We start from the raw sequence: 15552 nt of genomic DNA on the forward strand, positions 1-15552 counted from the left end.
CACTTCTTGCCTCTCTTCAGTCTACTGTTTACCCATCAGTAGCTCAATGTATGGAGGTAATTTTGTCTGATAGTTGCTTCCATGGACATCATTCCCTTTTCTCAATTCCATTTGAGAGCTCTGCAATTATGCATGCTCAGACAATGGAACGGAGATCATTCGGATCTGTCTCAGAGGATAGATCTAGACAAGTTGACAAGAGACTCTATCGTGGTGGATTTCTCAGGATCATCTGTCTCAGGGCACATGCTTCCCGGAGACTCTCCTGGGTGATTGTGACCACGGATGCTAGCCTCCTGGGCTGGAGAGCACTCTGGGAATCATTAAAGGCTCAGGGCCTACAGTCTCGGGAGGAGTCTATGCTCCCAATAAACAACTTGGAGTTGAGAGTGATCTTCAATGCCCTGATGGCTTGGCCTCAGTTGTCCTTAGCCCGGTTTATCAGGTTCCAGTTGGACAACATCACCTTAGTGGCTTACATCAACCACCGGGGAGGAACTCCTGAGTTCCTTGGCTATGAAGGTGGTGACTCGCAGTGGGCGGAAGCCCACAATTGTCTTCTATCTTCCAGCCACATTCCAGGAGTGGACAACTGGGAGGCAGATTTCTTGAGCAGACAGACCTTTCATCCCGGGGAGTGGGCTCTCCATCCATAGGTGTTCTCCAGGTTAACCCGGGGGTCCCGGAGTTGAATCTGATGGCGTCTCATCAGAATGCCAAGCTTCCAAGGTACGGTTCAAGGTCAAGCTGCCCTGATAGATGCTCTGGTTGTTCCTTAGGATTTTGGTCTAGCATACCGGTTTCCTCCGTTTGCTCTCCTTCCACGAGTCATTGCTCGTATCAAACAGGAGAGAGCATCTGTGATTCTTATAGCTCCTGCATGGCTTCGCAGGATCTGGTTTGCAGACCTGGTGAGGATGTCATCTCTTCCTACTTGGAGATTACCTCTGAGGAAGGACCTTCTAACTCAGGGTCCTTTCCTCCATCCAATTCTTGTTTCTCTGAAACTGACTGCATGGAGATTGAATGCTTAGTTCTGGCTAAGGGTGGGTTTTCTGAGTCAGTTAATGATACTATGATTCAGGCTCGCAAGGCTGTTACTCATAAGATTTGCCATAATGTATGGCTTAAATACCTCTACTGGTGTAAATCAAAGGGCTACTCTTGGAGTAGGGTCAGGATTCCTAGAATTTTGTTTTTGTGTTTTAAACATTTTGCTCCTCCTTGGAGCCTTAACCTAGTTCTTAGAGTTTTGCAGCAGGCTCCGTTTGAGCCAATGCATTCCATAGATATTAAAGGGACAGTCAAGTCCAAAAAAACCTTTCATGTTTAATTAGGATATGTAATTTTAAACAACTTTCCAATTTACTTTTATCACCAATTTTGCTTTGTTCTCTTGGTATTCTTAGTTGAAAGCTAAACCTAGGAGGTTCATATGCTAATTTCTTAGAACTTGAAGACTGCCTCTAATCTGAATGCATTTTGACCACTAGAGATAACCTATAGATAACATTGAGCTCATGCACGTGAAGTGACTTAGGAGTGAACACTGATTGGCTAAAATGCAAGTCTGTCAAAAGAACTGAAATAAGGGGGCAGTCTGCAGCAGCTTAGATACAAGGTAATTACAGAGGTAAAATGTGTATTAATATAACATTGTTAGTTATGCAAAACTTGGTAATGGGTAATAAAGGGATTTTCTTTCTTTTTAAACAACAAAAATTCTGGTGTTGACTGTCCCTTTAAGCTGTTATCTTGGAAGGTTTTGTTTCTTACTGCTATTTCTTCTGCTCAGAGTTTCTGAACTCTCTGCTTTGCAGTGCGATCCGCCTTACCTTATTTTTCATGCGGATAAGGCGGTCCTTCGTACTAAATTGAGGTTTCTCCCTAAGGTGGTTTCGGATAGAAATATTAATCAGGAAATTGTTGTTCCTTCTCTCTGTCCTAATCCTTCCCCCTCATAAGGAAAGTCTGTTGCACAACTTGGATGTGGCGCATGCTCTAAAATTCTACATACAGGCTACCAAGGATTTTCGTCAGTCTTCTGCCCTGTTTGTTTCTCTGGAAAGTGTAAGGGTCAGAAGGCTACTTCTCTTCCCCTCTGGTTGAGAAGTATGATTCGTTTTGCTTATGCGACTGCTGGACCGCAGCCTCCTGAGAGAATTATAGCTCATGCCACTTGGGCTGTCTCCTCTTCTTGGGCTTTCAAAAAATAAAGCTTCTGTGAAACAGATTTGCTAGGCTGCAACTTGGTCCTCTCTGCATACTTTTCCAAAATTCTACAAATTTGATACTTTTGCCTCGGCTGAGGCTTCCTTTGGAAATAAGGTTCTTCAAACGTTGGTGCCTTCTGTTTAGGTCTGCCTGTTTTGTTCTCCCTCCCTATTCATTCCGTGTCCTCTAGCTTGGGTATTAGTTCCCACTAGTAATTGGAATGACGTTGTGGACTCTCCTTGTCTTAGGAAAGAAAACAAAATATATGCTTACCTGATAAATTTCTTTCTTTCCGGACATGGAGAGTCCACGACCCCACCCTTTAGATTAGTCAGTCATTTTTTTCTAAACCTCAGGCACCTCTACACTTTTGTGTTATCTTCTTTTTTCATTTCCCTTAGGCTGAATGACTGGGGGTTATGGGTAAGGGAGGTGACACTTAACAGCTTTGCTGGGTTACTCTTTGCCTCTTCCTGCTGGCCAGGAGTGAATATCCCAGTAGTAATTGGAATGACGTTGTGGACTCTCAATGTCCGGAAAGAAATTTTTCAAAGAAAGAAATTTTTCAGGTAAGCATAAATGTTATTACTCACTCATTCCCCCAGTTTTGCATAACCAACACAGTTATATTAATACACTTTTTTACCTCTGATTACTTTGTATCTAAGCCTCTGCAGCCTGCCCCCTTATTTCAGTTCTTTTGACAGACTTGCATTTTAGCCAATTAGTGCTAACTCCTAGTTAACGCCACGGGCGTGGGCACAATGTTAGCTATATGGCACACATGAACTAACGCCCTCTAGTTGTGAAAAACTGTCAAAATGCATTCAGATAAGAGCCCCAAGACAGAACATACAGTGATCTGAGATGTCATTGCAGAAAATGCAGCATGTCTGCAGAAAGAACAGAACACATGCAGGAATTGTTAGCGCTTTAACTTTGCAGCACTGCTCCACATTAGGCTGTTCTTTTCAAACAGAGCTGTGCTCTGGCTGCACTGTGTAAGTTTTCCATAACACAGTGCATTCAGAGCAAAGTGCTGTTTGAAGTGAACAGTCAAATATGCAGTAGTGATGCAAAGCAGCAGTGCATTGATTGTTGATTGGCTCTCTGGGATTATTGTCAAACCCGCCCCCCTAGTCTTTCCCAGTCTGCAAAGCTGTTTTTTTCTGAATATAAGACGTTTGTATGAGCAATGCACCTTTTTTAATACTACACTTCTATGTTAGACAAAGAGAAAAGGAAACAAATTTATTCAAGAGACATTTTACAATTTCTTTTTTTTTTGTCTGCAGCTAATTTGCAATGCAATTTTTAACTACTACAATATAGTCTAAAACTTTAAAAAGGGCTTTATTCTTCACTTAACTAACACATTGCAATTGTACTGCTGCTTTAGTATAACTGCCTAATTTAAAATTTTACTTTTTTAAAAAAATGACCAGCAGAAACATTTTCACTAAAAAAAATTCTCATTGCAGAAAGTGAAAGAAAGTTCTGCCTCTGGGGATAAGAGGTGGCCTTCAAGTGCTAAGAAATTAGCATCTGAGCCTACCTAGGTTTAGCTTTCAACTAAGAATACCAAGAGAACAAAGCAAATTTGATGATAAAAGTAAATTGGAAAGTTGTTTAAAATTGCATGCCCTATCTGAATCATGAAAGTTTATTTTTGACTAGACTGTCCCTTTAATGGTGAGCCAGATGTGTTCAGCTAGGTCCCATTAGTGCATTGCTGCTATGGAGCTGACTTTACCTTAGCCGGGGTTAAACACAAAACATTTTATAATTGCACTTTTGATTGCATATAATACATTAGACCATTTTAGTTTTGCACTTTTTTTTTCTTTTTTTGTCCCTTTTTAACTGAGATTGTTTGTTTATCCTTGAAGACTTAGAGCCAAGCTGGATTTTTGGAACATCCTTGCGTATGAAAATTGAAGCACTTGAGGCTCCACCTCAATTTGCAAAAATTTGGGTTAACGTAAAAAAATCTTGACCTTACCTAGCTAATACTTACAAATAACCACGTCTCTTTTACCTATATGAAGATTACCTCACTTCCTTTTCCCTCATTCCTAGTTTTGTTCATCGTAGGACGAACAGAACTTTTTTTTTTTCTTTTCTTTTTTCCTCTGGACCTATTTAAAGTAAAGATGAAGGCTGTTTAAGCTATATTACCATCTGGGCTGCTTTATACTATCTGTTTACTCACCAGGAATTTCTACTTCAGTTTTTTTTTTTGTTCTATTTTCTTTAATTTTGTGCCCACCCTTCTATGAAGAGGTACTGCTTGGTATTCATCTTATCTGGTAAGCATTAGCTAGGTAAGGCCAAGATAATTAGAATTTAACCTAAACAGCATAACATTCTATATCTTGGCCTAATACTTAGATGCTTACCAGGGTTCCCATCCCTTGCTCTTTCATCCTATGATGGACAATCTAGGGATGAGGAAGTGAGGTCATCTTCATATAGGTAAAAGGGGTGTGTTTCTGTCCATGCCCCATTCTGGGACATATTTTCTAGGTATTAGGGCAAGAACTAGAATTTTTTTATGCTGATGATTATATAAATTCTAATTATAGTGCCAAAATAATTACCGCTTGATTACAGGAAAGAAATGTCCAGTAGTATTACGTATAAGAGAATATGGTTTTAGGTTCTGAGCTGATACAGTCTTGAGAAGTCCAGCGTATTACCATTTCTTTCAGAACATTGAAAGTGGGGAAAAAATTACTTTTTTTTGTTTTTTTTTGTTTCTCCATTGAAATTCTATAAAATTGTAAAGTGTAAATAAATGAAGATTAGTTAAATTGATAATGCCCATTAATCTAAAATGTCACTAGAAATATCTGTAAACTTATGAAATATTCAAAGCTGAGTCTCATCGGTAGTTTAGGGGAGCGGTAGGTGAATCTGGGCCTGTCTAGTTAGACAGACAAACCAAACAAATCTCCCAGCTGTAGGAAGCTTATCTCATCAGGAACAAAATACAAATCCCTGCAGAGACTGTGTTCAAGTTGATGCTCAAAGAGAAATTTCACACACAGACTCTGCAACAGGTTCCCAACACTCCCTGCTAACTCAATGTATATTTTAGTTCTGTTCACTAATTCTAACGAACTCTGCTACAAAGAAGAAGAAAAGAGCAGGAAGCAAAAACAAGCTAAAATGCTGACAGTTGTCCAAGGACAGTTAGCCTGCAATAACAGATGCATTTATACTGAAAACAGCAACTTTAATATGAACTGCTTGATTCATTATCTGTGTGTGGAATCATAAGTTTTCTATTCCTTATAGTGTGTGAATTGATTGGACAACAGAAATGTGTTCTAATTACAAGGTGTTTTATAAAGTTGGTGATTTACTACTACCCACAATTAAAACTCATATATTCAGGGTATATGATCAGCTCTTAAGCCTAAAAATGTAACTTCCTCATTCCTTTATAATACTCGAAGACATGAAATGTCATTTCCCACTAAAATAAACGTCAAACTAGACATGTAGAACTGCAAACTTTTTCTATAGTTGGAGTGAATCTACAGATGCAGATAACCTGACGTTTCTTTGCAGGCACTTAAGAAGAAATATTTCAGCAATCGTCCAGCACCAACTCCAGGGCAGTTATTGCCAAGGCCCAATTGTTCTATAGAAGCACTAAAGGAGCAGCAGAACATTAATATGGGCATCAAGAGAAAACGAACAGAAGGCATGGATCAAAGTAAGTCTGTAAAGGAACATGAAACCCAATATTTCCTTTCATGATTTAGATAGTGTATATTTTAAAAATAAATGTTTCAATGTAATTCTATTAATTTGACTACTTTTTGTATCCTTTTGTTAAACAGGTAGGTAGGCTCAGAATCGTGCACTATATGGCAGTGGTTTTGAAAGGTTTTGACAAGTTGCAAATTGTGCAGCCGTATAATGCTCCATACACGCACCCTACCTGGGTATGCACTTCAACAAAGAATACCATGAATTTATTTTTAAATGGTAATCGCTGTCTGAATCATGAAAGAAAATTTGGGCTTAATGCCCCTTTAACATTGTTTGCAGCTTCATATAAATGCTGCAATTTAGCATGATTTTGTTTGTTTTTCATGGTTTCAAATTGTTTTGGATCAGCGGTCAACACATTCGTTCCTAGGATATATTTAAAACCTTTATTAAATTCACTAAATTATGCCAATGTACTTATCTTGGCTACCGGGTTATCTCTACCTGGCTAATAATCGCCTTGTGTGCTTCGTTTTTTCTTCAATGTAGTGCAGAGAATGCTCTTGAGTTGTGTGATGTCATCAATTGAGGCGAAGTGTAAGTGTTTGCACTGCATGTGAAGGATGCATATGTAAAATAATTGCAACCATTCTGTTATGGTGATAGTAGGGCTGATACAAAAAATGTTTTGACTGTGTTCAGTGGAAAATTATATATTAAATATTGTACTGCGGATTCTGTTATTTTGAAACAAAATGATTACCATTTCTATTTCTGCCTTTTTATAGAGGAAAAAAACTGTAATTATCCTGTTGCAGTACTGTTCTTGGCAGGTATAAAACTAGAAATTATCAAAATATAGGGCAATTTCTATATCTTGTTTCCCTAAATAATAATCACCAGTTTTCCCTCCCTTGCTCTTTCCTTTCATTTTTGCACATACCATAGGAGAGATGTGCGGTAACACTGCTTATTATATATTGATAAGCTTGGGAAGTGATCAGTTCAGTCCATCCTCTTTAGGAAGAGGGTTTTTATTGGTTATTATTAAAGGATATGGGCCAAGATATAGAAATGCTGTATATTTTCATAATTTCTAGTTGTAAAGCTGTCATGAAATGTATTGCAACTCTCAGCTTTTTTTCCCCTCTAATGGCAATAAAATAAATAGTAATCTTTATATATATATATATATATATATATATATATATATATATATATATATATATATATATATATATATATATATATATATATATATATATATATATATATAATATTGCTTATGTAAATCCTTTAATAATAATAATCCAAATGTAAACAACCTGTTTAAATTACTGAATACTTTAACTGTATTAATTTTAGGTTATCCATTTATAAATTTGACGTGGCTCGGCCAATTTACCTCCCTTTCTCCTACATAGGTGTGTCCGGTCCACGGCTTCATCCTTACTTGTGGGAATATTCTCTTCCCTAACAGGAAATGGCAAAGAGGCACACAGCAAAAGCTGTCCATATAGCCCCTCCTCCGGCCCCGCCCCCCAGTCATTCTCTTTGCCGCTCTGAACAAGTAGCATCTCCACGGGGATGGTAAAGAGTTTGTGGTGTTTAGTTGTAGTTTTTATTTCTTCTATCAAGAGTTTGTTATTTTAAAATAGTGCTGGCTTGTACTATTTACTCTACAACAGAAAAGTGATGAAGATTTCTGTTTAAGAGGGCTATGATTTTAGCACAAGTAACTAAAATCCATTGCTGTTACCACGCAGGACTGTTGAAACCAGAGAACTTCAGTTGGGGGTAACAGTTTGCAGACTCATCTGCTTCAGGTATGACTAGTCTCCTTCTAACAACACAGGCTAATGCTAGATGAGTCATTTTTCCCCTCAGGGAAAACGGTAAGCCATTTTTCTTTGAACTCGGCAAAAAAGATAACAGGCTTCCCCTTTTTGGTTTTTATGCTGGTAGACACTGTTATGGGCCAAATCGATTGATTTTTATTACAATATCATGGCATTTGAAATGTTTTATAAGCTAATATACACTTGGGGACGTTTTTTTATTTGATCTGGCTTGTTTTAGACGCCTAAATCTAGTCAGGAAGGCCCCTTCACTCTAGTATACTGAGGGAGGAGGCCTCATTTTGGCGCTTCAGCTGCGCAGTTGATTTCAAGGCAGTGCATGCAGATTCATGTGAGAGGGTCCTGTGGCTCAGAAAGTGACTCCAGAAGGCTTATTTCTGTGGTGGTTGACCCCTAAGGAAGGTAAAAGCTACAGCAAAAGCTGTAGCAGGGATTGTAGTGTATAAAAACGTTTAAATCCAACAATTAGCTCCGGTTTGCTTGTTTTAAGAGCTAGAGTCTCCCTTTTTGCTGTGCAATACTTTCACAGCATTAAGACACTGGGGTCCAAATTTCATAAAAATCGGATATTGCCTTCATAGTTTTTTGAACATTCAGAAATAAAGTGTGTCATTTTATTATTTAAAGAGACAGTAACGGTTTTGTTTAAAATCGTTTTTATTGCATTGTTTGCCTGCCTAAATCTGTTTAACATGTCTGTGCCTTTAGATAACCTATGTTCTGTGTGTATAGAGACCAATGTGGTCCCCCCTTCGAGTGTTTGTGATAATTGTGCCATAGCGTCCAAACAAAGTAAGGACAGCTCTGTTACATTTAATAATGTTGCCCAAGATGATTCATCTAATGAAGGTAGTGGGGATAGTTCTATATCCTCTCCTTCTGTGTCTACACCAGCTTTGCCCGCGCAGGCGACACCTAGCGCGCCAGTACTTATTTCTATGCAACAATTAACAGCAGTAGTGGATAATTCTATAGCAAATCTTTTATCCAAACTGCCAGCATTTCAGAGAAAGCGTGATTGTTCAGTTTTAAATACAGATAAAAAGGATGAACAATTAGACGCTGATGATGCCTTATCTATTTTACCCTCACATCAATCGGAATTGGCTGTGAGGGAGGGGCTGTCTGAGGGAGAAATTTCTGACTCAGGAAAAATTTCTCAACAGGCAGAACCTGATATAGTAGCATTTAAGTTTAAGCTAGAACATCTCCGCGCCTTGCTTAAGGAGGTATTAGCTACTCTGGATGACTGTGATTCTATGGTAGTACCAGAAGTTGTGCAAATTGGACAAATTCTTAGAGGTCCCTGTGCACGATGACGCCTTTCCAATACCCAAGAGGGTAGCGAACATAGTGGATAAGGAGTGGGAGAAGCTGGGTATACCCTTTGCCCCACCTCCTATATTTAAGAAAATGTTTCCCATTGTAGACCCTAGAAGGGACGCATGGCAGACGGTTCCGAAGGTTGAGGGAGCAGTTTCAACATTAGCGAAGCGCACAACTATTCCTATAGAGGACAGCTGCGCTTTCAAAGATCCTATGGATAAAAAATTGGAAGGATTGCTTAAAAAAATTTTTGTTCAGCAAGGTTTCATCCTTCAACCAGCTACATGTATTATTACTGTTACCTCAGCGGTGTCTTTTTGGTTCGAGGAATTAGAAAGGTCGCTCCAGAAAGAGACTTCCTATGAAGAAGTCATGGACAGAATTCACGCACTAAAGTTAGCTAATTCCTTTATATTGGATGCCGCTTTTCAAATAACGAAATTGGCGGCGAAAAACTCAGGTTTTGCTATAGTAGCGAGGAGGGCGCTTTGGCTAAAATCCTGGTCGGCAGATGTGTCGTCCAAGACTAAGTTACTTAATATTCCTTTCAAAGGTAAGACCCTTTTTGGGCCGGAATTGAAGGAAATTATTTCAGACATCACTGGGGGTAAGGGCCATGCCCTCCCACAGGATAGGCCTTTTAAGGCTAAGAACAAGTCTAATTTTCGTTCCTTTCGCAATTTCAGGAACGGACCGGCTAATAACTCCACTGCCGCTAGACAAGACGGTAACGCGGTCCAGCCCAAACCTGCATGGAAGCCACCTAGACGACATCCTAATCCAAGCGTCGTCTCTTTCCAAAGCAAGGGCTCATACAGACATCGTGTTGGCCTTTCTCAGATCTCACGGGTGGAAGGTGAACATAGAAAAGAGTTCACTGTCACCGTCCACAAGGGTTCCTTTTCTGGGAACAATAATAGATTCTGTGGAAATGAAGATCTTCCTGACAGAAGTCAGAAAGATAAAGCTTCTAAACGCTTGTCGAGTTCTTCATTTAATTCCTCAGCCCTCCATAGCTCAGTGCATGGAAGTAATAGGACTAATGGTTGCAGCAATGGACGTGGTTCCTTTTGCTCAAATTCATTTAAGACCATTACAGCTGTGCATGCTCAAACAGTGGAATGGGGACTATACAGACTTGTCTCCCCAAATCCAAGTAGACCAGGTAACCAGGGACTCGCTTCTCTGGTGGTTGACCCAGGATCACCTGTCTCAGGGAATGAGTTTCCGCAGACCGGAGTGGGTCATTGTCACGACCGACGCCAGCCTCTTGGGTTGGGGCGCGGTCTGGGACTCTCTGAAAGCTCAGGGTCTATGGTCTCGGGAAGAGTCTCTTCTCCCGATAAACATTTTGGAACTAAGAGCAATATTCAATGCGCTCCTGGCTTGGCCTCAACTAGCGGAAGCCAGGTTCATAAGGTTTCAGTCGGACAACATAACGACTGTTGCGTACATCAATCATCAGGGGGGAACAAAGAGTTCCTTGGCGATGAGCGAGGTGTCCAAGATCATCAAATGGGCGGAGGATCACTCCTGCCATCTATCTGCAATTCACATCCCAGGAGTAGACAACTGGGAGGCGGATTACCTGAGTCGTCAGACTTTCCATCCGGGGGAGTGGGAACTCCACCCGGAGGTCTTTGCCCAGTTAACTCAACTATGGGGCAACCCGGATATGGATCTGATGGCGTCTCGTCAGAACTCCAAGGTTCCTCGATACGGCTCCAGATCCAGGGATCCCAAGGCGGCACTGGTGGATGCATTAGTGGCGCCCTGGTCGTTCAATCTGGCTTATGTCTTTCCACCGTTCCCTCTCCTTCCCAGGCTTGTAGCCAGGATCAAACAGGAGAAGGCCTCGGTGATTCTAATAGCTCCTGCGTGGCCACGCAGGACTTGGTATGCGGATCTGGTGAATATGTCATCGGTTCCACCATGGAAGCTACCTTTGAGACAGGATCTTCTAGTTCAAGGTCCATTCAGACATCCAAATCTAGTTTCTTTGAAACTGACTGCTTGGAAATTGAACGCTTGATTCTATCTAAGCGTGGGTTTTCTGATTCGGTTATAAATACTCTGATTCAAGCCAGAAAACCAGTGACTAGGAAAATTTACCATAAAATATGGCAAAAATATATCTGTTGGTGCAAGTCCAAAGGTTTTGCTTGGAGTAAAGTCAAAATCCCTAGAATACTTTCCTTTCTCCAAGAGGGTTTGGATAAAGGTTTGTCAGCTAGTTCTTTAAAGGGACAGATATCTGCTCTGTCAGTGTTACACAAACGGCTGGCAGTCGTGCCAGATGTACAGGTTTTTGTACAGGCATTAGTTAGAATTAAGTCTGTCTACAGACCTTTAACTCCTCCATGGAGTCTGAACTTGGTTCTTTCAGTTCTTCAAGGGGTTCCGTTTGAACCCTTACATTCCATAGATATTAAGTTACTATCTTGGGAAGTTCTGTTTTTGGTTGCTATTTCTTCTGCTAGAAGAGTTTCTGAATTATCTGCTCTGCAGTGTTCTACTCCCTATCTGGTTTTCCATTCAGATAAGGTAGTTTTACGTACCAAACCTGGTTTCCTTCCAAAGGTGGTTTCCAACAGGAATATTAACCAGGAAATAGTTGTTCCTTCCCTGTGTCCGAATCCAGTTTCAAAGAAGGAACGGTTGTTACACAACCTAGATGTGGTCCGTGCTCTAAAATTCTACTTAGAGGCAACTAAGGATTTCAAACAAACTTCATCCTTGTTTGTTGTTTATTCTGGTAAGAGGAGGGGGCAAAAAGCTACTGCTACCTCTCTTTCTTTTTGGCTGAAAAGCATCATCCGATTGGCTTATGAGACTGCCGGACGGCAGCCTCCTGAACGAATTACAGCTCACTCTACTAGGGCTGTGGCTTCCACATGGGCTTTCAAGAACGAGGCCTCTGTTGATCAGATTTGTAAGGCAGTGACTTGGTCTTCACTGCATACTTTTACGAAATTTTACAAATTCGATACTTTTGCTTCCTCGGAGGCTGTTTTTGGGAGAGAGGTTTTGCAAGCCGTGGTGCCTTCTGTTTAGGGCGCCTGACTTGTTCCCTCCCTTCATCCGTGTCCTAAAGCTTTGGTATTGGTTCCCACAAGTAAGGATGAAGCCGTGGACCGGACACACCTATGTAGGAGAAAACAGAATTTATATCTTACCTGATAAATTCCTTTCTCCTACGGTGTGTCCGGTCCACGGCCCGCCCTGGCTTTTTGTCAGGCTTAATTATTTTTTCTATACACTACAGTCACCACGGCACCCTATAGTTTCTCCTTTTTCTCCTAACCGTCGGTCGAATGACTGGGGGGCGGGCCGGAGGAGGGGCTATATGGACAGCTTTTGCTGTGTGCCTCTTTGCCATTTCCTGTTAGGGAAGAGAATATTCCCACAAGTAAGGATGAAGCCATGGACCGGACACACCGTAGGAGAAAGGAATTTATCAGGTAAGATATAAATTCTGTTTTCCTAATATTCTTCATTTGTGAAAAGGATTTCTTCTATAATAGTTTAGTCTATAAATAAAATGATCCATTTCCTTTATTTTATTTCTGAACAAACTTTTATTTTACTATGTGTTTAAAGTGACATAATGCTCATATGCTAAATCACTTGAAAGTGCTGTGTAAAAAGTTATCTTTCAGTTACTGCCCAGCTGCATGTAAAAAAAGGAAGAAATGAACAGCAGCCAATCGGCATCACCAGTGCTGAGGTAATGAACTCTTTTACTGTGATCTCATGGGATTTTACTTAACTCTCATGAGATTTCAGAGTAAACTTCCTTAAACTGAATAAGGAAATAACATGTGTGCATGAGGCACGCTCCCTTGCAGGTCCCAGGACAGGCATACTGATTTGAAGCTTAAAGTCCTTTAGGTGTGAATACTTTGTGTGAAGACATTTTGAGGTAGAATCTTTCTTTCTTTTTTTACAAAGAGATGTTCAGGTGATATTTTCTAGTCAGCGTTTTACAGCTATGCTGCATCACTTTCAAGTGTTTAAAACATTTGGGTATCATGTCCCTTTAAGAGGGAAATGCCTAGCCAACGCTGTGTTCCTGCGCTGCTCCAGATGAGGATACAGTTAGTCAGCCAGTGCATATGCTCAAATCTAGCCATATCATCATTTGGAGCAGAATAGGGGTCTGTCGAGGAGTGAATCTAATTATTGTATTTACTTTTTTAATGTTTGTGATGATTATATTATTTTTTTTTATATTTTTTTTTTATTTTTTATTTCTTCAGAGGATATTGCCAAAAAGCTGAATTTTTGACTGGACTGCAGACAAGAGGAGCCTTGTCACCTTGGAAAACCTAGCTGCTATTAGTGAACTGAAATCTGCAAAAGTTTAAACTTATTACTAAAATCCTTGTAATATATTGTAAATTACATCTTTAATACTTGAGAATTTGTAAACTGCAAAAGACCTAGCTACCTGTAAATCATTATGTATTTTTTTTTTTTAGAGAATAAATGGTTTAAAAGCTTACAGTATCTATTTTAAATACGCCGACAAAACCAACATCTAAATGCCATAATACAAGTTAATGAATACATTTTAAGTGGGTTTTTTTCAGTGTAAACTGATAAGTTTACAAATCTATTACAAACCTTTTTTTTTGTACAAATTTTTTATATATATATATATATATATATATATTTATCAGGCTGGACCGTTGAGAACCTTGGCGGCTCCATTAGAGATGGTACTCAGCACCCCCCCTGGGACACCAGGTACAGAGAAAACACAAGCAGTTCTCTTAACTTTTTTTTTTATTATTATTTTTTCTCTTGTAAGATGTATCGAGTCCACGGATTCATCCTTTACTTGTGGGATATTCTCCTTCCTGACAGGAAGTGGCAAAGAGAGCACACAGCAGAGCTGTCCATATAGCTCCCCCTCTAGCTCCACCCCCCCAGTCATTCTCTTTGCCGGCTCTAAGCAATGGAAGGGTAAAGTGAATGTGGTGTTGGAAATGTAGTTTTTATTTTCTACAAGCATGATGGGGTAGCCCCAGATCCGGGACCGGATCTAGTAGGGGGCAGACTCTCTCTCTTTGCTCAGGCCTGGGCAAGAGACGTACACGATCCCTGGGCCTTAGAGATTGTATCCCAGGGATATCTTCTAGAATTCAAGGACTTCCCTCCAAGGGGAAGGTTCCACATTTCTCGTCTGTCTACAGACCAGACAAAGAAAGAGGCGTTCTTACGCTGTGTAGAAGACCTACACACAATGGGTGTGATCCACCCAGTTCCAATTGCGGAACAAGGGCTGGGTTTTTACTCAAACCTGTTTGTGGTTCCCAAGAAAGAAGGAACTTTCAGACCAATCCTGGATCTCAAAATTCCAAACAAATTCCTCCGAGTCCCATCATTCAAGATGGAGACCATTCGGACAATCTTGCCAATGATCCAGGAGGGTCAATATGTGACTACCGTGGATCTAAAGGATGCGTATCTGCACATTCCTATCCACAAAGATCATCACCAGTTTCTCAGGTTCACCTTTCTGGACAAGCATTACCAATTTGTGGCTCTTCCTTTCGGGTTGGCCACTGCTCCCAGAATTTTCACAAAGGTGCTAGGGTCCCTCCTGGCAGTTCTGAGACCGCGGGGCATAGCAGTGGCGCCTTATCTAGACGACATCTTAATTCAAGCGTTGACTTTCCAAAGAGCCAAGTCTCACACGGAAATTGTATTGGCCTTTCTGAGGTCTCACGGGTGGAAGGTGAACATCAAAAAGAGTTCTCTCTCTCCCCCCTCACAAGAGTTTCCTTCCTAGGAACTCTAATAGACTCGGTAGAAATGAAAATATTTCTGACGGAGGTCAGAAAGTTAACTCTTAACCACTTGCCGAGCCCTTCATTCCATTCCTCGGCCGTCTGTAGCTCAGTGCATGGAGACAATCGGGCTAATGTTAGCGGCAATGAACATAGTCCCTTTTGCACGGATACACCTCAGACCACTGCAGCTATGCATGCTCAAACAGTGGAATGGGGATTATGCAGATTTGTCTCCTCAAATACAGCTGCACCAGGGGACCAGAGATTCTCTTCTCTGGTGGTGGTCTCAGGATCACCTGTCTCAGGGAATGTGTTTCCGCAGACCAGAGTGGGTCATCGTAACGACCGACGCCAGTCTGTTGGGCTGGGGTGCAGTCTGGGACTCCCTGAAAGCTCAGGGCTTATGGTCTCGGGAAGAAGCTCTTCTCCCGATAAACATTCTGGAACTGAGGGCGGTATTCAACGCGCTCCAGGCATGGCCTCAGCTAGCTGCGGCCAAATTCATCAGATTTCAGTCGGACAACATCACAACTGTAGCTTACGTCAATCATCAAGGGGGAACAAGGAGTTCCCTAGCAATGATGGAAGTAACAAAAATAATCAGGTGGGCGGAGGATCACTCTTGCCATCTC

At 40.8% G+C, this 15552-nt stretch overlaps 1 protein-coding gene across 1 annotated transcript in view; it reads left to right on the plus strand.

Annotated features, from left to right (window-relative positions):
* Window positions 1-13626, plus strand: part of CDK7 (cyclin dependent kinase 7) — a 77311-nt gene extending 63685 nt beyond the window's left edge. The window contains exons 11-12 of the mRNA XM_053701355.1: window positions 5791-5938; window positions 13382-13626. Coding sequence (XP_053557330.1) covers window positions 5791-5938; window positions 13382-13410 — 177 coding nt within the window. The 3' untranslated portion in view covers window positions 13411-13626. The remainder of the gene's footprint in view (window positions 1-5790; window positions 5939-13381) is intronic.
* Window positions 13627-15552: the final 1926 nt, after the last annotated feature.

The sequence above is a fragment of the Bombina bombina genome, chromosome 2 (assembly GCF_027579735.1).
Source record: "Bombina bombina isolate aBomBom1 chromosome 2, aBomBom1.pri, whole genome shotgun sequence".
Lineage (NCBI taxonomy): Eukaryota > Metazoa > Chordata > Amphibia > Anura > Bombinatoridae > Bombina > Bombina bombina.